Source organism: Lutjanus erythropterus, chromosome 9 (assembly GCF_056507025.1).
Source record: "Lutjanus erythropterus isolate fLutEry1 chromosome 9, fLutEry1.hap2, whole genome shotgun sequence".
Lineage (NCBI taxonomy): Eukaryota > Metazoa > Chordata > Actinopteri > Lutjaniformes > Lutjanidae > Lutjanus > Lutjanus erythropterus.
The window spans coordinates 34,568,987-34,593,300 of NC_139325.1; the positions used below are offsets into that span (position 1 = coordinate 34,568,987).

The following is a 24,314-nucleotide window of genomic DNA, read 5'->3' on the forward strand; positions in this document are numbered from 1 at the left end:
CCCTCCCAAACTAGAGGTCTGCTCAAGATGCAAAACTCTCCGTCTCTTCCTCTGCTTGTAAGTGGCGTTGCTGCCTTGCATCAGCACCGCTGCGTGATCTTTCAGCCCCATGACCCAGAATCCACCTGCTGGCTCTTTGTGAATAATTAGGCAATTTGGCTAAGCTAATTAGCCAGATAGTTAGCCAAACTAATGAGCAAATAAAGTCACATCCTATCGCCCAAAATCACAAACCGCAGTTTGCGTCTTTACAATCTTTACAATCAACATCCTCTGTCCTTAATGTTAGACTGTCATTAGTGTGACAAAAAAGAACTTAGTCATTTCAAGGTCCTTCTTCAAACTAGATGTGGAGTCTTTTGATGCAGAAGCAGCTTGATCGATTTTTTTCACTGTTCAGTAATATTGTGACCTTCTTCATCATGTTTGTTGCTAAAATCTTCTTTATATTTCCTCACAGAAAACACATTCCTGACAGTGTCCTGGCTGTGTTCGTTAATGTTGTGCGTGGAAGTTTTCAAACTGTTTGTTCACTTTTTAAAAAAAAAATCTGTCGGGCAATGTGAATAATCTATTTTAAAGACAGAAGCTGTATTCAGAATACCATCAGTTTAAACTGTAACAGAATAGATTTACTCTTAATTTGTATTTTAAATGCACCGGCTTGTATTCTGTGACTCCTCAACCCTGCGAATGTGACTAACGCTGAATATTTTGTCTTACTTTTCTGTCTCTCAGACGGGTTGAAGGCTTACACAGCTCCAGTAGGCAACGTCATGCACCTGTCTGGCATCCCCGTCTATCTAAACGACTCCACCTATGATGGGAGCACGGAGCAAGGGTAAGATATTCAGCCGCTCCAGGCCCCCCCCCCCCCCCCCCTTTCTCACCATTTTCATTTTTATTTATGAGTAAGCATCTCATCTCCATACATTCTCATGAACTACTCCCCAGGATTTTGTTTTTGCACAACCTTGGGGTTAAATTGCAACACTGCTTTGGTAAATACGATCACAATACAGACTCAGAAGTGTGACTGTCAACAATGTGCCTCCATCAATGAAACGCCAAACGCTTCTGCAGCGCTCATCACATCTGTTGTTACTGAAACGGGGCCAAATCCTTTCTTGAAAGATTATTCTGGTGTCCGCCTAATCGAAAGGGAATAACATTATTTTTTTTAGACGCTCTGGGATTTGAGGCGTGTTTCCTGACCATAATGTTTTGGCAGGGAGCAGAGGAGGGGTGAACTGGGGATTGGAGGGCGGGGGGGTCCCACACTTGCATGAGCCGTGTGGTTAATGGGGCTGAAATGTTTTGCTAGCGGGTGAGCTAACACTTTTGATGTAATCCAGACGTATTTGCAGCAGATGTGTGTGTGTGTGTGTGTGTGTGTGTGTGTGTGAGGCAGAGACTCAGAGGACTCGGAGTTCAGGGACCTATTTGCTGACCTTGTTGTGTTGCTTTGTTTCTGTTGTGTTTGTATTTGACGGAGAGTTGTGTTGTATACAAGTGATTTATATGTGCCGGCATGGTTGCATGTGTTTCTATGTATAGTAGCTCATTAATGCATCTCTGCAAGCCAGTATGTGAATAAATTTTTAAGCAGAAAGCCACACAGGGTCCAGCATTATCTCTGCACAGAGCTGCATGTTAACCCGAGCAGCAGGGATGTATATTACAGTATATCAAATATCACAATTAAAAAAATGTCTCAATACTGTACTGGACAGTGATGATGTCCACCGTGATCCGACTTTGTTTGGTTAAATAAAAGGACTGCGTGGTTGATTTTGTTTTGCAAATGACCCTTTCTAAGTCCTGCCCCTTTTTGCGCTGTGCGTCAATGACAATTGAGCAAACTTGGTATTTGGTGGAAGCTTGATCAATTTTCCCTTTTCCTGTTTCCTGCAGATATTCTATGAGCTCAGCTTTTCTATGTTGAAAAGAAAACCACAATTGGAAAGTGGTTAAAAGATATTGCTAGGGGACCTTTAAAAGATCCATGTAGTCATATCTCAAAAGGATAGTTCACCCAAAAATGAAAATTCAGTCATTATCTGCTCACCGCAAACCGACTGAAGGTCAGGTTTAGTTTTTTTTTTTTTGTCCACAAAACACTGCTGGAGTTTCACAGGAAAACAGCGCTGCAGAATCTCCCAAACAACGGAAGTGAATGGTGAAAGTTTTCAAACGTAAAAAAACAACAGAAAAAAACATAAATTGGCTCCATACTGCTCTTCTGGTGTAATCCAAGTCTCTTAAAGCCCTGACATGCCAAGTTGACTTGAAAAAAGTCATCTACACCATGTTTTTATCCTGAATCTTCACTGTATATGTGTGTATATGAGCCTTAGCACGGAGTCACGTTCACGTCACTTGTGTGTGAACACTATTTTATTTCATTAAAGAAAGGGCAATTAAAGTTAAAAGAAAAAAGGAATTTCATACGAGCAAAAAATGCTGTACACATTAGATTTATTATTTAATAAAGGACATTTTTTTCAAGTCGTGATTCTTCTTTGTTTCTTAATATTGGAATAAATATCCTGTCATGGACTTTGGTGTCGTCAAATCCTTACCGTGTCGTTCTACGTGCGCACAGGATGCAGTTTGGAGGCCTGGGTCAGCTGTGTGACGGCGTCCTGGGAGGAGACGACTTCATACAAACGAAGGAGCTGAGGGTGTGGCCCGGGTACGACTACCTGGGCTGGAGCCGGGAGGCCCTGGGGCAGGGCAGCGTGGACATCGAGTTCCACTTTGAGAAGCCACGTGTCTTCCACAACATGCAGGTATGTCGGGCAGTGAAAGTTGCGTTCGTGCGCGTGTGTTGTTGTTGTGTGCAGATCGTGTGTGTGAGAGGGTTATGGAGGACATTGTTATCCCGCTGGAATCTCAGCCAGCATGGGGGCTGCCGCCTGTAAATCAGAGATGTCATCGAGGCTAAAAGCTCCAGTTCCCGTTCCGAGTCTGCAGGGAGACCATCTTATGAAATATGCTGTAACGTGAAATGTGATGCAGCACGGCCCAGATCGTCCTCACGGCAGAGATTATAAAGAATCTACAGAATGTCAAGTTTTGTGCTCATCCAGTCTCCTGTATCAGAAATGATTACAGTGTGGCGTCTTTCTTGTATTGTCGTGTGTAAATGAATGTCAGACTGGCATGCAGGGCATCGTTATCACGCTGGAATCTCTTTGTGTGTCTGAATAGTCAAGAAAAGTATTCAGGGCGTCCTTGTGGCTTAGTGGTTTAGACTCAGTGTAAAATCCCTCATTCAATTCCAGTCAAGGACTGCTGGATTTTGGTCAGACTGTAGGCAGATCAGATTTTTTTCTCTCAAATCAGATTTTAAAAGAAGGAATAAGTCATATACATACTGTGCTAAATCATAAATGAGCATGATATGTCTCCAGAGATTAAGGAAACAAGCTGCAACAACGCCACAGACAGCATGTTCTCCTTTGAAACTTCTATTGTGGTCTGGAATTAATGCCGAATGTATTGCTGAATGTCTAATTGTCTTTTTATGAGCTGAAAAAAATAATTAATAATCTTTTACGAGGAGTAGATGCTTGTAACAGTTAGGCAGTTCGGCAGGCAGTCACTGAACTCAGACTACAGAGTGTATATTTTATTCTTCTTACCATTAACAGACAAAATAACAGTCATAAACAGTCGATCAGCTCACAGTGTAGGACTCTTTGTCGCTTGTTATTTTCAAAGTATAATGTTGCACTCGTCTTGCGCTTGTGTAGGTTCAGTGTCCTCGCAGCCTGCAGATAACCTGCCTGAACTTAAAGCATGTGGATGAGTAGACGAGGGGAAACGGCTCCGTTCAACCATGGGGATTTAATATACCGTATGTGGCTCCAACTCGCTGTTTGCACTGCAGTTCTCGTTTTTGAATCAAACATTGCTCCTTTAAGATCATCTGTACTGTTATTTTCATGTGATCTGATCGGATTTTGTTTCCAGACATGGCAACAACATGAAACGTCGGTGACAATGTCAGTAACTATGTGCCCTGGTGATGCCGCTTTCCAGCTTTAAAGCATGAGAAATGGAGATCCGTCATCTTGCCTTCTGATACGATAGTGCTGTTAAATCGTGATGCAGAATTGTTATATGTGGCGTCCTCCGTGCTGCTCTGCAAGCACAGGGTGTCTGCAGGGTCTTAAGAAGTATAAAATCCAATAATCTGAGTTTTAGACCTTAAAATGTCTTAACTGCAATTTTGGCAGGTCATAAAATTTGATCTGATAATGAAGTCAACAGTACTTAAATAAAGTTTCATTAACTTCCGTCTTGCCAAATCTACTGTACATAGTCTTAAATGTTATTTTCTTCACTACTACAACATGAAAACATTGAAACCAACATGTTAGCAGTAACTACTTATGCAAAATGCAGCTCGGTCAGATTTATCGGAGCTCACTGCCGTGGTGTGTCGCAAAGTGGTGTGTGGGCTAATGTGGTGTCTCCTCTCAACAAAAAAGTAGGTACTTTTATCAGCAAGTTTCTGTCAACCTTACTTTCATCTAATATGGGTTCAGATTCCTCATGGAGATGTAAAAGGTCTTAAATTGCAGTCATCGTGGTCTTTAAAAGGTCTTACGTCTTAAATTTAACTTCCCTGTCGTAGCAGCATGGATTCTGCTCAGCCGCTCTGATGCGTTTCCGTCGCTCTGGATTTGACGTCGTCACGGTGTGTCACCACCGCAAGTGACGCAAAAGACGCTCTGAAATCTGATTTTGCTGGCAAGAGCATCCGGACTCCAACTTATCTGAAGAAACAAAAAATCAAAAATCACATTTCATGTGTTTTTTGCTGTCCAGACGTTGTGAAATCAATCTGGATACAATCTGGATATGCCAAAAATGGATTTGGACTGCCATATCTCCCTCTCTCCATTTTTCCTACCTGTATATAAACCGTAGACAGTAGAAGTAATACAGAGCAAGGGCAAAGGTGCTCAAAACTAATCTTAAGGAAGGAAGAACAGTACACAATCCAAGCGTTCTTGATGCGCCACCTGTTCCGACTTTTAGGGGAGATGATCTGATTAGATTTTGGGGCACCTTGATGCATAAATCTGCATCTTAAAGAAGTAAAAGTGACTTCATATAACTTTTGTAACTCTCTGTTTTACAATGAGGACATCTTGTAAATTATTCCTGAAGACAAGTATGCAGACAAAGAAGCATTTGTTGATTAATACATTGCTTTGGTTAATTAACGATCTCATTAGCACAAGCCGAGCATGTCATTGTGATTATGGCAGGGCATTAGGCTGATTATTTCTTTGTTCATCTGATGAAACTCCTTAGATATTCCTCCAGCTCCGACCAGCGCGACCTCTAAAACAAACTCTGTGTGTGTGTGTGTGTGTGTGTGTGTGTGTGTGTGTGTCTCTATTTTAACAACAATAACTTCGTTAATCTGCCGTCTCACCAGAAAGCAGCGTTTTGACTGGAATAACCTCTGCAGCCATTTAATTAGTTTTAATGTGCCCTAGTTTATCTTGGGACAGCGCGTCAGTGCTCGTCTCTCTGGGTGCCACCGAGTTGCATCAGTCTGTTTGTGCGTCTGTGTGGCTTTTGGGGTTAGTTTGTGGAGCAACAGGGGGGGATGATAATATGAAGCAACCCAGTTTGAGTTATAACTGTGTTCTCGTTGGACGCGGAGTGGAATGTCGGTTAGGGCGGGATGTGCATATTGAACGGCAGGAATCCCCAGTCAGTTTTATGAAGTGACAAGTAATCTTTCAGAGGTCTGGTTTTGACTGACACCCAAAATATCTGGTTGTCCTCCCTCTGTTTTTTCTATTTTTTAACTACTTTATTTACAGTTTTCAATTTAACAATGACACAATATATTAAAAGGACATTACGACTTTATTTCACCGACGAAGATTCATTTAATCCAAGATTCGTTCTACTCATAAAGTTTTGTAAAACCAGGTTTAAAATGAGCAAGTCCAGATTTAAAATGAAGTAGAGCTCTGTATACAATAATAAAGATCAGTGTAGAGTGGCATTAAAATGCACCAAACACCACCAAATTTTAGCCAAAGTTTTTCTTAATTTTTTCCTTTGGACCTTCTAGTTGGCTTCTTTTTCCCTGCTGACTGTCTACTCCATATGTCCTTGTTTAAAATCTTGTTTTTAAGGTTTGCAATGATGAATTTACCATAAAAGTTAATGCACTACCTGTGAAACTTTGGCCACAATGGGTAAATGCAAGATTTCCAAACACTGGCTTGGAGTATAAAGCCTGGTTGGCTAAGGATTTGACAATGACAGTGGTCTGAAAAATCTGCAGAGATGTCTGGATATTTGAGGAAAAGTATGGAACTTTGAAATGGAAAATGTGTAGGAACCCTTTTTCTAGTAACCGCCATTCCTCGATGCAGAGCGATCTGCATGTCTCACAGAACCTCAAACATCTGTGTAGAGCATCCAGAGGTGACAAAGTCATGATTGTGTTGAATGTCTCTGGAATAGACTTTTGAGAGCCACTCAAAAATTGTAGTGCACAAGTTATGTAATGTAGATCAAAACAAGAAAAGATGTGCTGGTTATCCTTCAGCAGAGTAACTCTTGTCACATTCAGGAGACACTGATGGGAAGATGTGGCTCTGTTTTGTTTTAGAATAATGCAGTTTATGCATCACCTCATATTGGATGACTCTGTAGCGTGAATTAATGGAACAACAATGCAAGATCCACTTGTATGAACAGATTCGCTCCTTAGTGGTTTGAGTGATTTGGGCAAACTTGTCACATTGACCAATTTTCTCTTATTTTGAAAATGTGTGGTTAGTCTTTTGTTATAGTTTTTCACTTACGCCTGCATATTTCATTAGTTTGGAGACATTTTGATTTTGGAGAATAAAATAAATTTCATAACCATGTCGACATTGTCCTGTTTGACTGCATTGAGTGCACATTATAATATAACTCTGCAGCTACACATACAGCCTTTCATCATTATTATAAACATCCTCTGTTGTAATGTCTGACACCGCAACATCACGTACTATGGCACTTATTCTGTCCTCCGTCTCTGTGATAGAGACGTGCCCTTGACCCCCTTCTTCTTTCTGCTTCTCTCGCCTCTCACCTTGCTGTGGTGTAACTTTCTTTTAAAGTCATTTACATGCTGAATCATTTCCTCGTTAATTCAGTGACAGTACAGCCCTCAGGTAACGTGGCATTAACAGCACTCATTTTTCCTGTACCATTTTTCCTGGTCGCTTAATTCCACCGCTGACGTTGTTAAGATTAAATACTTTACTTTATGGATCTCTGAAAGCAGACCTTCAGTCACTCATAAAGTTATTTTTTTTAACTCTTTGATGCCATTTTCATTAATGAGCACCTCCTCATGATGGTTCTGCAGAGAATTATTTTGCTCAAACTATCTCAAAATAGTACAGCAATTCATTCAATTTGATACTAGCTAAAACAATAGCATAGTTTGCTAGCTGGGTAAAAAGTAAACAACACATTACATTGTTTACCAGTTAGCTTAGCTTGTTTCTAGCTAACTAAAAAAGTTTGCTTGTTTGCTAGCTAACTAAAAAGTTAACAAAATGTCAAAGTAGTTTAAAGTTAAACCATTGCTGGCTAGCTAGCAAAAAGCGTTCTTGTTTGCTAGCTAGCCATCTAAAAAACTTTAATTGTTTGCTAGCAAGCTAAAGTAAAAAAAACTAAGAAAAAAGTGACATTGTTTTCTATCTAGGTGAAAGGTTTTTTTAAAAGCTTAATCTGTCAAAGCAAGTTAAATATCCTCGAGTATAAGCTTAAAGTTAATAATGGACAGAATTTTAAATTGGAGTTTAAAGTTTAATTTAAATTCTAAACTGAGGTTTAAAGAGAGGTTTAAGTTTAATCTCTTTCAAAGTTTGATGCGAGTTTGATTTAACTGGGTTTAAAAATTAATCCTTGTTGGTGCAACCCTGCCATACAAAACAACACAAAGAACAGACAACACCAAATCTGAAGAAACCGAAGTAGATAAGCAGTTCACAAGTTTTGATACTAGCTGTTTGGAATGTGGAGGGATTTTCAAGAGAAAGATGGGTGGAGGGCACTTTTTCTTAGCGTGGTGTCTGACTTGAAGATATCCAAAAACATGTAAATTTGGAGGATTCTGCTTTTTTTTCTTTGCACACATTCATTATTATTCTAGTGTTTCTCAGTTGCCTTTTACAATCTTTCCCAGCGGTATTCCTAGTGTTTTTCCAAGGCTTATCCTGTTTTTCCTGCCTTTCCTCCTGTGGTTTTCCCTCACTAACCTCAGCTGACACACACCGTCACGCTCGCCTGGCAGAGCGGATATGTCAGACACACGGGTCAAATAAATAAAGAGTGGGAACCTGAACCTAATTCTGGCTCGACTTGTCTCTGTAGTGCCTTAACCTGCACCTAATGATTCTCCCAAAGGGGAAACCTGCTCTTTGACCTTTGCTCAGTCATAACCTGCACTGGACCTTTAATGGACTGGGCACACTCTGATTTTTCTTTTGTGAAGATCCAGTTCTGTCCGTTGGGAGTCTTTTCTGCAGAGGTGGCGAACGTCCACACAGTCTTTACCCGAGTAGAAGTGAAGATACGTGTGTAAAGAAAGAGACTCTGGTAAAATAGAAATTCTGATTCAACTTCTTTACTCAAAAAGTATAAAAGTAGTAAAAAAGTAGTGCAAACTTAACTTAACCGTTTCTCCACGTGAGATTTTTCCTCTCTGTTTCAGCTTGTTATGTCTTTTGTATCCTCTCCGTCTTGCTACATCTTTTCTGTCTTTCTTGAAGTTGTTTTTGTCTTGTTCCGACTTTTAAATCCTTTTTGTAATGTTACATCTTCTATGACGTTTTCATCATATGTGTTTTGTCTTTTATGTTTTCATCTTGTTATGTCTTTATTGACTTGTTATGACTTTTACAGCATTTTTGTCATGTAACAACTTTTAAGTCATTTTCATCTTCTGTGTTTTTCATCTTTTTCATCTTTTATGTCATTTTTGTCTTGTTACGTCTTTCTCTTCTTGTTGCATATTCCTCGGCTTCTTACGTCTTTTATGTCTTGTTACATGTTTCTTTTTCTTGTTATGTCCTTTTCATCTTGTTATATCTTGTCCATCTTGTTACGTTTTATGTCTTGTTACATCTTTTAAGCTGTTTTTGTCTTATGTCTTTTTCATCTTGTTACATCTTTCATGTTGTTTTTGTCTTGTTATGTCTTTTATGTCTTGTCTTCATCTTGTCACATTGATGCAAAATAAAAAATATCTATAATAATTCAATAAAACTAAAGTAACAAGGCTGTTTTGAAAATTTAAGGAGTACTCAGATAAAGCACGGATACCTAAAAACTCTACTTAAGTAGAGTAACACTGTATTTTTTCTTCCCATCTGCTTTTCTTTGTAAGCTCACATGGAAGACGGAGCAACTAGACACAGAGATCAGAGGAAACTCATAATGTAGGTTAGATTTATGATGAAACAAGGGAAACATAATGAATGCAGTGTTATTCTCTCAAATTAGGCTTTGTGCAGGTCATTGGAGCTGCTCTCCCTGAAGGAGTAGTGAATTACGTGGTTCTGTTGACTTATTAGACCCCCAACATACAGTGCATACCCCCACCCCATTAGAATCAGTTACATGTCGACTCAGCATCTGGCGCAGCTGTTCGTCCTGCGTGCGTGCATTAACATGTGGATTAAGTTAGAGTGGCTAGGCTCGCAGTAAGTGTGAGGTTAATAGCTAACCTGTCAGAGCAGCCCTTCTCCCCCAGATGAAAATAAAATCTCCCACCATCTCTTGCTTAATTTTCTATCTCTCAGATCTATGGTTCTGACCTCTCACACGCTCATTAAAACACCTTCCATCTTCCTCTCTTCACCTCCGGCTCCTCTTCCTCCTCCCCGCCACGACGACACCTCGTATATTAGATCAGTTTTTATGGATTCTTCTCTCTTTGGCCTTTTCCCTGCTTGTAAAAACAGGAAATGTATATCCCCTGCTCTCCTGCATCGGTCCTCTGTCATGCAGATTTTACACTTCTCCTCCATCCTTTCCTTTCTCTTCCTCTTGTTCTAATTTTGTTCATTTGTAGTCCCGCTCAGCTCGAAGTTGTGCCAAAGCAATTATGGCTGAACAGGATGAGAATGTGTCATTAATTTTGTGTGTTAATTGAATCTCTTCCTGCCTCTCCACGAATAATAAATGATTAAAGCTCAATTTTCCCTGAGTTTTTCACATGCTCGCAAAAGGGTCGGGCTAATTCAGATTTGTTGATGGTTAAAGGATTTTCTAACATCGTGCATCTCTTCGTCTGTCCTCTTTCTTCTCGTTTCGCTAAGCTAGGGCTGCACGATCGTGATTATTTTGGCAAATATTTTAATTGTGATAGTCACGATTAGTGAGAATGATCATTTTTGTTTGATTAGGCAATTGAAAGAAAATTAGTTGCCAACTATTTTGATAATTGACTGTTATAGTCATTTTTCAAGGAAGAATGTCAAAGATTTACTCGTTGCAGCTCCTTAAATGTAAGGATTTGATGCTTTTCTTTGTCCTTTATGATAGTAAATGAAGAGTCTTTGGGTTTTTGACTGTTGGTTGGACAAAAGAAGCAATTTAAAGACGTCACTTTGGGCTCTGGGAAATTGTGATGAGCATTTTTCACATTTTTTGACATTTTCTAATAACAACTATTATTATTCTGATTCCGCAGCACCTTTCAAAGCACAGTTAGAGAGTGCTTTACTGAATACATTCAAAACAAAACAACTATAACCCCTTAAAACTTAACACATTATAAAACTCAAGGGAGTAAAACTACAAAATCGATGAGAAGCCATTTTTTAAAAGTGGGTTTTTAAAAAGTGATTTAATAGGCGAGGCAGAGTTGCTGCCCGGATCTCCTCGGGCAGGTTGTTCCACGGTCTTGGGGCCCCTGACTGTAAAGGCTCAATCTCCTTTAAGTACAAATATTGCTCTAGGAACAGTCAGCGGCGGCTCGTCCAAGGATCTCAGGGAGCGGGACGGGACAAGGGGCATCAAAAGATCAGCTAGATAACTCAGACCAAGGCCTCTCAGAGCCTCAGAAGTAATTAGTGAATTCTTAAATCAGTTCTAAAAGCGACAGGTAATCAGGGTAAGGAAGCCAGGATGGGTGAGATGTGGTCAGATTCTGGCAGCAGAGTTTTGGATGCGCTGAAGGCGGGAGAGAGATTTATCGCTGATGCCTGAGAGGAAAGAATTTCATTAATCCAACCGGACTGGTTATGAAGGCATGAATGAGAGTTTCCAGGTTTATGGCAGAACAAAATGGTCTGACCCTTGAAATGTTTCTAACAGGACTGACCTATTGATCTGATCTTTTGATCAAATGTGACACCAATATCCCTTAAATGCTGGGATATTGATTGCACAGAAAAACAAGACTGTTTGATATTTGAGAATTTACAGTATTTTGACCCATGATCAGTATCTCTGTCTTATCAGCTTTTACTTGCAGGACATTTTGTGACGTCCACTTAAAATAAAGACAGTTTAGCAGGTCAACATTGTTCTGGTGCCTGTTTGAAGGGTCACAGCTGATGTAGATCTTAATGTCGTCTGCATAAAAATGAACACTGATCTTATGTCTGCGTATGAGGTGGCCAAGAGGGAGAATGTAAATGCAGAAGAAGATTGAACACCTAACATTTTATAGACTAAATGATTAAACATTTAATTATGCATCCCTATGCAGCCCCACATTTTTGCATCAAAGTCTTAATTTTCTCTGAAATAAATATTAAAATCATGATGATGTGACATTTGTTGACACCTTTTCTTCTTTTTAAATAATGTTTTTATTTCCTCTTTTAGCTTAAAGATGCTCCAGTCATTACACACAGCGGTGTAACAACACAGCATGCTTTCCTCTCCTTCAGCCATCTGATAATGTATTGAAATCATGGGTTAAACAGGTAGTTTATAAAAGTAAGAAAGGAAAAAATACATCAAATAACACAGAAAAACAACAACCAAAACAAAAAAGGCAATTAAAATATATAAAAGACACAAACTGGGGAAAAAAGAAAATCTGCAAAATCAAAACGAAACAAACAAACAAAGAAAAAACAAAGAAGGCCTGCAGACACAAACTCGGTCTTGATTTTAATGAAGCCTTGTCTCTGTACAATCCTTCTAGTTATCCTGTATTTCTTCTACCAGAATAAATACTGCGTCTTTCAAATCACCATTTTCAATAAAATGTATAGACAGTCCCCAGGTTTCTCTGAAAAGGTCATTTTGTAATTTAAGAATAAAGGTTATTGTTGCCATTAAAAAAGACAGCAGGACATTTCTTTCAACCACTGACCTATTTGAGGTATTTGAGGTCTTGCTTGTAATAGACATATGTCAAGGAGGGATTGTTTGCTTCTCTGTGAATTTGATGCATTCCCAAAATAAAGACCTTTGGGTGAACGGCTAACATTAGAGATGCTTTAGACAAAGTTTTCCTTACATCTGGAGGGCAAGATTTGTAGGCCGGTGCATCTCTGCAGCACTACGGGACTTCATTATGATTCTGTTCTGTCGTACACTTTTCATTTATCAAAACATTGCAGCTTCTACAAACTGGGTATCACGCTTGGCCATACGACAGTTTTGGTAAAATTTTATGCAGTTGTGCACTCACGCCTGTGCCTCCTTCTTCCAGGTGCACAGTAACAACCGCCACACGCAGGGAGTGCGAGTCTTCAGCAAGGTGGAGTGTCTTTTCAAGCCCGGCATCCTGCAGCCCTGGTCCTCTCCTCTCACTCTTCCGGTGCCCCTCGAGGATCTGAAGGATCCCTCATCACGACCCATCTCGCTCCCGCTGGGCGCCCGGCCGGCTCAGATCCTCTGCTGCAAATTCTACTTCGCTGACCGCTGGCTTCTCATCAGCGAGATATCCTTCCTCTCTGGTAGGAAATTGAAGCAATCATTTTTGTCACATGTGAGGTCTGTTTTTTTGGCTCTGACAGGCAGTTTTTCTTCTATAGAGGCTTTGAATCACAACATATCCTAGCAGCTTCGTCTGGCTCTGTCCTGGAGGTCCTGCAGAGATCTGGCTTTGTTCAAACAAAAGCTAAAAATATAGACAGCAGAGATACCTGCAAAAGATTGTTATCAGTACGAATGTGTATTAAAAAGGGCAACTAAACAAGATGAGGGACTCAAAAATTCAGACAGAGGCTGAGCAGTGATTTAATAACAGAAAGTAAATGAACAACAGGCTTATGTGGATAAAGAACACAGGTAACTAAAGCTGGCAAAAGACAAAATCCAAAACAAGGGAAAAGTCCAGAAAAAATAAAACAGGAAAACATGCAGAGGTCTGGCATTCTCAACAATGAACTGGCAACTGAGACTATCGCCACACTGCAAGAGAAACTTCACATATTCTCTTCTCTCTCATCTCAAACCTCCACACACTACAAGATTTGAAAATAATGCCACACCACAGGATATTACCTGAATTATCATGCCAGAGGAAGCTGACCCTGGGAGAATCCGTCTTGCCAGACTTCAAGTAGTCCGTCTAAAGTGGTGCAGCTGTTCCATGGAAACAACCCCTCTTGAGCAAACAATGGCAGCTCCTGAAGAGGTTAGCGTAGATGCTCTGATAGCATCAGTTATATCAGAACCGGTGAGTATTTTCTTTATTGAAGAAGAAGAGCAAAGGACGGCACTGAAGCAGCGTGGTTTTGCGAGTTCATGTGAAAGCAGATATGAACAATGGACCAAGCGGAACGACTCTCTGTAGTAACGCTGTTGCTTTGTAGTGAGAAAAAAGAAAGCAGAAGATAAATGAGTCTGGATGAGAAAATGCTCGGGGAGACGCCGTCAACGCGGGCTGTCTTTGTCAACAGTAGAAAGCAAGCTAATGCTGGCCACATGGGCACCTCTCTTTTACTAACAGATGGTTTGTTACACAGAACCATCTGGAAAGTTTTCCTCAGAAACTGTTTGGAAAAGGGCAGGCACTTTCCAAAGACAGTTGGCGGGTGATCGGATGAACCATCTGTCTGTCTTGTCTAACGCGGGCTAACTTCAACCAATCAGATCGAACTCTTGTTGAAGATTCTTGGGAGAAGAGCGAAAACATCTTTTCCATCGAGAACAGCCTTCAGTGTCGTTCTTTGCTCTGACCTCTTCAGGAACCGCCGTTATTTATTTGAGAAGAGTCTCGCTGTCATCACCCATAAAACCACGCCTGTAGTCCCTCCTAGGATGTTGATTGGCTGCACAACTTTTGTTGTGGACAGATACGGGTAACTTGAAGCCTGGCAAGATGGATTCTCGCATGATTTTGTGAATCCAGCTGCTTTGCAAGGTAACCGTTTCACTTCCGTACTGACATAATCATCCAGATTTGAAAATGTAAATATCAAACATGTTATTTTTTTCCATTTGAAATCTGGTCACCATTCTGCAACGCTGTTTTCCTGTGAAAATCCAGCAGATTTTTTGGACTAAAAAACTAAACCTGACCTTCAATCGGCATGAGAGGGAGTAGATAATGACTGAATTTTCATGTTTGAGTGAACTACCCCTTTAAAGAGGGGACAGACACAAGACTAAATACAGAGGGAGACTAATCAGGGTCCGGTGAAGACGATCAGTGATCAAAAAAGGAAAGAAAAAGCCAAGAACATGAAAGCAAGAACTTCAAAATAAAACAGGAAACCACTAAAACCCCCAAACCATGACGTTTGTACTGTGGGTGAAAGTCCAATCAGCGCTCTTTAAGTTCTCAAAAGAAAAGTCAAGTGAAGTCAGTTTGGATGAGCTAGATTTGTCTCCAAACTTGCCGTGACAGAATAATATTCAGAATTAAGTTTTTGTCCTTGCTGTGTGCTTATAATTGATTTATGGTATCAGCATTTTTTACAGTCAAGGCCTGACCTTGTTCAGTCTCTGGCAAAGATTCAACAGAAAATTCTTGCTGTTGTGTTCAAACATTAGAAGACGTATTTCTTTTTCCCAATTAGTGGAAAGGTTAAACATGGCATCTTAGAAATAAATAGACCTACAGAGAATGTAGATGCCGTGTCAGTTTTTCTTTATACCTCTCTAATTAATTTTTAAGTTGAAGAAAAAGCCTGTTTCCTCTCCATCTCTCGTTTTGTCTTGGCGATCTGTGGGCTGAAGCAGACACATGCAGCAAATAAAGGTAGGGATGTTTCGATATCTTCAACGAGGACACGATTTATGCCGATCTGATTGGAAGTCAGATAGAGGACTCCTCCGCTGCTCTCTGGCTGAGATTGCTGTGACTAATTAAACTGTCCTCTCGACTCAAAACACTGTCAGCTGTGCCGTGACAAGAATCAGCAAAGCGCTCACCAATCACAACATTACTCAGGTAGCGAAAACGACTCGACCCGGCAGCGGTCTTGTGTTGTGGCAGCGATGCGGTGGACTCGTGCCAGACTGTCGCAGCAGCAGCAGCACATCGAGCTGCTTCAAGGTCCTGATACTGACACCAAGGGCTGCAAACTGGGGTCCGCGCCAACAAAACTAACTAATCTTGCAGCCTAATTAAGATTAAGATTAGATTTGACTTCAAACATGGAAAAAGAATAAAAAATGAGATAGAAAAAAAACAAGCAGAACAAAACAAGAATAAAAAATCAACTCAACAGCAAAGGCTCCACAAATTTACAATAAATAATTCATGTGCGAAAAGGAGTAGGAAGAAGTGAATACTTAATACTTTCTGTGTTAAACATGAATATTTCAGGTTTTTGCTTCGGTTTTCATCATACACAACTGAGTCAAATCAAACAAGAGTAAATATTCAAATCACAAACAAAACAACATAAATAAAATTCAAACTGCACATACACTCGTCTGAAATTGTCTCAACTTTCTCACATTTGAAACATCTTCTGGATACAACTTTTTTTTTTGATTTGACCCATTTTGCAGTCGACCATGTCTTTAAATTTTAGTGCATATAATTTGATAAAGAGTGGGTTGTTTGCTTCTCTGTAAGTGGCTTTATTTACAGTTCTCATGGCTCTTTTTTGTACTTAAATGGGACAGAGTTGACTTAAATTTGGTCCTGTGATACCAGAACGTGGTTCGGCTTTAGCAGCAGTTGCATCTTAACACTATAACACGGAGATGTTGGGAATTTTAAAGGTCCAGTGTGCAAGATTTGTGGGGATTTATTGACAGAATATGTCAGAAATGGAAAATAATAATCATAAGTGTGTTTTCATTTGTGTATAATCACCTGAAAATGAGCATTGTTCTGTTTTCTTTGCCTTAGAATGAGCTGGTAATGTCTACAGAGGGAGTGGGTCCTCTTTCAAGGGAGGCCGCCATGTTGCACCGCCATGTTTCTAAAGTAAACAAACCAGACACTGGCTCTAGATATGGTCTTTAGCATTTTGCAGTCCACCATAGATTCTATAACACGCTCTCGGAAAGGGGAGGGTGAGACGAGGTGTTTGCAATCTGGGACCTGGCAAGATGCCACTAAATCCTACACACTGGTGCTTTTTGCGTATTGATTTTCTCCTCGTGGTGAGAATAAAGCACAGTGCAATCACTCAATAAACAACTGTAAACACAACCTCCTGCTGCTCAATGGTACATACCCCCCACAAGACACAAAACAATCCCATAAAAAAGCTATAATAAAGTATAAAACCACAATAGATTAGACCAACAGCAAGCTGGTTATGTTAATTATAAAAAGAAAAAGAAAATACTTAAATGATTTCAAGATTTCATGATTTCACAACCAAAGATTCAGTCTAACAGCCTGAAAGATATTAACCTTGACATGTGAATGAAAGGGGCTGTGGATAAGGAAACAAACCAGATAAGATTAGTTTAATCTTTTCTAATTTAATAAAATACATCACATCTCTAATCCAAAGCGTGTGGGTAGGTGGAATCGGGGATTTCCTTTTCAACACTATCAATCTCCTGGCCAACAGAGTAGTGAATGCTACTGTATCTTTTTCAGTGGAGGAGAGATTAAAAGCAAAGAGGCTGGCACCCCAGATAAAGCAGTAATAGCATTAGGAGCAAGATTTTTGCTGGATAGCTCCTCTTAAGTGTCAAAGATCTCAGTCCAATATTTACCTAAAGAAGAGCAAAGCCAGAACATTTGCGTATAATTTCGTTGATATCGATCGCAGCACGGAGACACCTTATTAAGTATTTTTTGCCGGTCGAGCACAGATAGAGGATCTGTGCATCCAAAACCTCATCCCTCACTTCCCCTGAGACATGCCTGGCAAAATTCCCATTTTTCCTTGGTTTCTCTCTCTCTCTCCCAGGAAATTCACATAATTTAGCTGGCCCTCAAAATTTATTCAGAATAATCGTCATAAACAGATCCACAAGTTTTTTCTTTTTTTTTTTTAGTTCAGGGTGAAAAAGCATGCATCACATCCTTAGTTTAATATTTTCCACACTCAGTTGAAATTTGCCAACTGCAAGGTGCTGGGTCGGGACTCTGAAACAGCTGTGCCAATCACAGTTAAACATGATCACAGCAGCTGCCCAACATCTCGACATGAACACACATCACCACAATTCTGCACCCAAAGACAAAGGAGCATGACTTCCCATCAGTTAATAATGACTGAAATAAAATCGAAAGAAATGAAGACATGAGAATTTTATTTTAGCAGTAATTCCAGTGTGTCTGACCGTGTATGTGGTCATATAGTTTAGAGATAATGTTGCACTGTGATGTGTTTCAAGGTTAAAAAGAAAGCCCTGGTGATCAGACGCCATCTTCAGTTTGATGAGTTCTGTATGGTTATACTGTATCAGCCTGGTGTTGTTTTCAGGTGATTTAATGAAGGTAAACAGTGTGCGACTTCTCAGAGGCTGCAAGTTTATCATCACATCTTGCTGCGTTCAGGTGCTGCAGGGATTTCATGAACTGAAGGAGAAGTATTTCATATAGTATAAAGCAGCTGTGGACAGCAGATACACTCCCTCTAAATGTGACAGCAGCTTACCGACTGGTTATTCTCGGTTATAATCACAGTGTGTGCATCTGTTAAAATGCACCTCCGTTCCCCCATGGCTTGATGTAATAATAAATCCTGAGACAGTTGATCAGGTTACTGCTTTTTAATGCAACAGTGAGTCGGGTTCTGAAATATATACAACCGTACGAGGCAGCTATTAATAACAGCTCGCTCACTCATAAACAAAGGCAATAGCAATCGTCATTTACATCCACTGTCTTAAAGCTCGGCTAATATAACTGCAACAGCCATTTGATTTTCCCCACAGTGGGATCATATATCCCAGGATTTCACTAGAAACTTAAGTAACTGTGCAGAAAAAATCTATGCACTATTATCTCCATAAATTACAGATAGTAAGAAACTGTAAAATGTTTTAGCATAAACATAACAAGACTCTGAGCTGCCAGTCATATAGAGCAGGTTTAGAAAATCGATCAGGCTGCTGTGGGACAGACACAAATGTTATAAGGTAACAATAATGGCCAAATCTCTAATAATGAAATGGTCAGAAGTGTTTAATGTAGGGCTCTTCTACTGTTTTTGTGTCCAAAACTTGTTTTACAGTGAACCATGCATGCTGCATAGAGGTTGCAACGACAGTAGCAGCAACAGTAGAAGAAGAACAGCATAAACATCATGGATGTACAGCTTTGAGTGAATAACGTTACAGTTTAATATACAAGATACAGTTAATTATCATTACCAATGAACACAACACTTACCTCTTTCAAAATAAAGGTCTGATAACAGTTTAATGGTCGGCAAAATGCTATTGACTGACATGACGGCATTGTGGGCCACAGGAAACCTTTCAGCGGGCTGCATCCGGCCCCTGGGCCACATTTTGTCCAGGTCTGATACAGAGGAATCTTGTTTGTTTCATCGGCTAGTTATTATCTAGTGGTGTCTACTTGTTGTATCTAGAAGGGAACCCAAAATTTACACAGTTTCGGTTAAGATGTGCGAGATCTCACAGGTTTGGGGTTCTCTTCTCGATACCGTGTCTGCTGTTGCCCGTGACAGCGACAGTATGGATAATTTGATTGTCAGTGTTTAACAGCAGCCCTCATTAACTGATGAAAGTTCCTTTTATGATGGCGATTTTAATGTTCTTCAGATTTCACATAGCGCTTTCTTGCGACGAAAGCCAGAAATGGATAATAGAGAAGAGAAAAAAAACGAACCACCTCTGCCACATTTAAGTCATGAAGTTTCGGTTTTCATCAGGTATTCAAGATTTACAGGAAGAAAGTTTGTTTCTGTTAATATTCTCGATCCACTTCTGGTGAACACTGTCGTCCTCTGAACAATCTCTGCAGGTTAGCGTGTACGGTCTCAGGCTGTGACACTCTTCATGAAGTAAATAAACGTTTGCATTCAGTTTTTTTCTGAAATTGAAGTTTGACTGTTTGAGCAGCCAACCTGCACAGGTTCTTTCCCACTTCCTAGACATCGTTGTCTAAAGCAGTCAATGCCCAAAGACGGGTCATGACCCACAGGTGGGTCACGGGAGATTTTGTTTGTGTCGCCAAATAAATAAAAGACAAATTTAAAATTTATCTCTGCACTGCACCTTTTATAAAGCATTTAAAATGTGTTGTTCTACTGTTGAGAGGAAGAAACAACAGCCTGTGAATTCTGCCTAAATACACTGATTTATGAAGCTAAAATGTCCCATATTGTTTTCCTGATGAGAGGAAATAACAATGAAATGGCCTGTAAACTCGACAAAATGAATTTAACAAGTATATATGTATTCGATAAAGTGTGAAGATAATGCAGGGTGTGGAAGTGGCAGTAAAAATGGTCAGGAGCAATCATTTATGCACAAATGAACTTTTCCCTGAATTAAACTTCGGATACTTGACCTGATTACAGCATCATAAAAAATGCAATGACAGCTTATTAGGTGAGAAAACATCCCAACTTTATTTTTCTCTGGATTCACACAGGAAAACAAACGGTGGATGAACTTTGTCCTAAACTGCACTGCAGCTAAACTTGAACAGACAAATTGAAAACTGTCATTAATGCTGATACTGCAGCTGTGTTGCTCACATAAACTCTTCTCAGCCGAGTCCCGCTCCTCCTCGTGGCCGAGCCTGCGAATAAAACGTGTCCTGTTATACCTTCAGTTGGCAGGTACGCCTGAAACGACTTCCTCCAGATTTTTCCTCCCAAATAGCTTTAATGGCATTAAGAGAAACTGAACATAGTTTGTGAATTTATAACTGAAATAGCCGCCTCTAATGAAAACAAGATGTCCTTTTTCTAGGGTTTCCAAGGTAACAATTTGTCAACACACAGTGATTCAGATTGGTAAATAAGTGCTGGTTCAGCTCCCTGTCAAAAACAACACAGTTAACATAATTGCCTGAGATGAATTCTGTTTGTCTGGAAGGACAACCAGCTGTGACCACAACCACTGTTTCCCAACAGCGGAGAGCAACCAGACGGTGTGTGGAGCCGCGCAAAAACCCCCTAAACTTATAAAACATGATTCATTTTCATGAAATTGTCTCCCCTTCTCTTTCTCTTTCTCTTTCTCTCCACATCCAGAGCCGTTTGACAAGGATGTCGCAGACACTGATTCATTTCCTCCAAATCTTCCTCATATTCCCACCACCAGCTCCTCTCCTCCGCCTGCGAACCACACCTCCTCCTCTCCCACATCGAGCCACGGCTCCTCCAACGCCACCGCCGGCCCATCTGGTGAGTCCTGCTGTCCTGTCCCTCTTCGTCTTCACCCCCTTGTCTTATCTGTCCATTCTTTCTCCCCTCTCGTGCCCCGCCGTGCTGCTTCATCTGTCCCTCCTTTAATTCCCCCCTGATCTCTCCCTCGTCACCTCTCGTCCCTGCGCCCGTCTCTTTTCTTCCCCTCCAGTTGTGATGAGTGTGAGCATGTCGGCAGTGTGTCTAAGCCGTGTGTCTCGAGCAGAGCCAAAGGCAGGCAGTGCCAAAGGAGGCCCCTGTCTGACGTGCCTCCCTCTTTATCACGAGAGCTGAAATCTCTTGGCTTCGAGCCAACATGTGCTGAACCTAAAGTCAGCGCCAGATGCTTATCTTCTATGATTTTATTGCACATAAAGGGCAAGGGAAAATCTGGTTTAAAAGTAAAGGTCAAACGTTTTAAGTCGTTATTAAATTTTTCATCATCTCAATCTGGCTTTAAAAAAAAAAAAAAAAAAAAAAAAAGTTGGTGTGAACTTTAGAGGATTTTCATTTCGATGGATGAAAAGCCAAATGAGTCAGAATCCTGCTATCCTTGATTTCCTCTCTCCTCATCATCACCCTCTTCTGAGTCTCTTCTCACGCACTCCTCCTTTGTCCATCCCTCGCTCCTCCAGAACCCCCCACCTCCACCACCTCCATCATGACGGACACCACTGGTAACTGGACGCTGTCAGGTGAGAGAGATGAACCCAGGGACGGGGGCGGGAGCTCGCTCCATCCGCTCTGGCCCTCCTCCAGCATCTTAAAACTGTCCCACTGCTCAGTAGAGACTGTGAAGTATAATGGAGGAGGGATTACAGGGCCGGGCTTTGGCACTGGGCTCTCTGTCCCCTGAGTTTGAAGACATACAGCTGTAGGAAAAACACTAACAGAGCTATAGTACATTATATTTATGTACAATAACAACTTGGCTTCCTGCGGTCTCGCAAACTGCATGTTTTTTTGTTTTTTTTTCTGGGGAACTGGCTCTGTTCTACACTGTTAAACAATAACAGGCCTTTTAAAAAGCTGGAAGTGGTTTTCTGTGGTGTGTATGCTGCTTTGTCCTTGTTACTGGCTGTGGTTGAACGGCTTTGTTTGGGTTTATTTATTACCCGCATGGTGTTGAACTGACAGAGTGAGAGAGAGAAAGGGGTTGTTTTCTGTTGTCACAATGTGGTGTGTACATTTTTGGCTGGTAAATGTGTGTGTAAGAGTGTGTGTGCTTGCAGGTGTATATTTGTATGTATACACATAAAAGCATCACATATGGTATGAGTGCCTGTTTTTTTTTTTGTCTTGTTAGTTGAGCTATTTGTTCCAAACCATCAGTTATTCTCTTAAACTGGGTTGCACCAATCATGATTAATTTAATCTGGGATTAGTTCCAGTCAGAGTTTAGTAAAATTAGGTTGAGTAAATCCATTAAAATTAAGCAGAGTTCTGCTGCAGAACTAAAAACTGGTATCCATTCAGTAAATCCATGTTTATTGATTTAAACCAGGCAGAGTTTAATCAGCATGGAGATGCTTACCCAAATTTAAATAATAAATAAAGAAAAAATTGACTGTTGTCCGGACTAAGTAAGTATAAATGAGGGCAGAAAAACATTCAGTTGCTCTGTCTTCCTTAACAAAACATTACATTATTTGCTAGCTAGCTAAATATATAATAAAGCATAACCTTGTAAGCTAGCTATCTGTTTGTTAGCTAGCTAAAATGTTAACAAAACATTACATTGTTGTCTAACTGGCTAAAAATATTATTAAACATGACATTGTTAGCAAACCAGCTCTTTGCTTGCTAGCTATAAATTTAACAAAATGTTACACTATTTGCTAGCTAACTAAAAAGTTAACAAAATGTTACAATGTTGCTTGTTAGCTAGCTAGCAAGTTAAAATGTAACATTGTTTTCTAGCTAGCTAAAAAGTTAAAACATAATGTTGCTAGCTAGCTAGCTAAAAGGTTAAGAAAACATTAAATTGTTTTCTAGCTAGTTTAAAAAAATAAAATGTTTTATTGTTTGTTAGCTAGCTAAAAGGTTTACAAAAAATAACATTGTTTTCTAGCTAGCTAAAAAGTTAATTAGCCTAATTAGCCGACTCTTGGTGGCTCTAATTTCTCCTCCTTTGAGAAGAACTTGTTTACCGAAATAATTGAGCCATATGGCCAAATAATAAGAAGATTAAAAATCAGCATTGTAAGAAAACCACCTGGCAGACTGTTTTAAGGGATCAACTGGAGTGAAAATTTAAATTGTAATAATTGTTGGTGCAGCCCAGCCTGGTTTGAAAAGTTTGTTTACGAGCAAAGCTTATTCTGAAAAGTTGTATAGTTTAATCTCTCATTCAAATATCATGCCATGCTTGACCTTCAACGGAAAACAAATAACTGGCTGATTCAGATTAATAGTTGACTACAAAGCTGTTGTGAAGCAAAACAGCGTTCACATTTTGTTCTCAAAGCAGCGTGCTCTGTGAAGCCCTGTGGTATGAGTGGGCACACTGGATGCATACTCAAAGAGACAATCCCCATCAGATGTTTAGTAAGCTTGATGAAACTGTGTTAGTGTTTGTGTGACCCCAGTGAGTGCGTGACTGCACTGAAAGAGCTGATGCTTTCAGAGCGAATGGTGCATTAGCTCATGCCAGCGTGCGGCCATACACACGCAAAAACAAAGAGAAACAGACGGTGGTGAATATGAGAACATCAGAACCACAAATGCAACAGCAGGTTTCAGACAATCAAGCAGATCCGCATACAAACACCTTGACATTTCCTCCTGTGTTTTCCTGCTTTAGATCCAGAATTTGCTGCTAACACTCCACGGGCGGGGCTTCCTGTAGCCAAGGATGACAGCAGCAATACGGCTATTCTGATTGGCTGCCTGGTGGGCATCATCCTTCTGCTGCTGGCCGTGATAGCTGTCATTCTGTGGAGGCAGTACTGGAAAAAGATACTGGGCAAGGTGAGTCAACACTGAGGTCACAGGCAATGTTTGAGTTTAATTTTTAAGCAGCCAGTCATGTGTGCAGTTGTTAAGTTGGCTGTAATTTAACTTTACCTGCAGGTTTCTCATGTTCATGCAAGTTTAGTAGCCTATATTGCCAGTTTACCTATTCTAGGGTCTAGGGATGTTCCTGGCAACTAATTTCCTTGTTGATTAAATGCAAAATTTAATCAACTAGTCTAACAGTAAGAAAACACTCAGAAAGCAAAAAACTGACCACAATTTATTCATTGATAATGTTTAACACTGTCTGAAAAAAACATACTATATGTTTTTAAAGCCTTTACAAGCCGTTAATCACTCTAATATTGCCAAATTGTATGTTAAATGTCGGTGAAACGTGTGCCACTTTGTGCCATGCAATACAAACATTACACATTAACCTACAAAACATAACAACTCACTAAATGCTTCAACTTTTCAGGCCAAAAGGGTCACTGTATCTGCCAGCAAATGATATTTACCCAGAGCTAAGGTTAGCTGCCAGCCTGCTACACAGCGTAGCTAATGTTGCAGTGTTAGCAGCAACAGCTGCTC

General features: G+C 40.2%; 1 protein-coding gene across 4 annotated transcripts in view; it reads left to right on the forward strand.

Moving 5' to 3' along the window:
* ddr1 (discoidin domain receptor tyrosine kinase 1) overlaps nucleotides 1–24,314 on the forward strand; it is a 95,767-nt gene that overhangs the window by 52,706 nt on the left and 18,747 nt on the right. For 3 of the 4 annotated variants that reach the window (XM_084727307.1, XM_084727308.1, XM_084727311.1), the window contains exons 7-12: nucleotides 739–841; nucleotides 2,606–2,792; nucleotides 12,722–12,968; nucleotides 20,613–20,765; nucleotides 21,401–21,460; nucleotides 23,569–23,735. In XM_084727307.1, the coding sequence (XP_084583433.1) occupies nucleotides 739–841; nucleotides 2,606–2,792; nucleotides 12,722–12,968; nucleotides 20,613–20,765; nucleotides 21,401–21,460; nucleotides 23,569–23,735 (917 nt within the window). The remainder of the gene's footprint in view (nucleotides 1–738; nucleotides 842–2,605; nucleotides 2,793–12,721; nucleotides 12,969–20,612; nucleotides 20,766–21,400; nucleotides 21,461–23,568; nucleotides 23,736–24,314) is intronic. The other variant, XM_084727310.1, reaches the window with a different exon arrangement.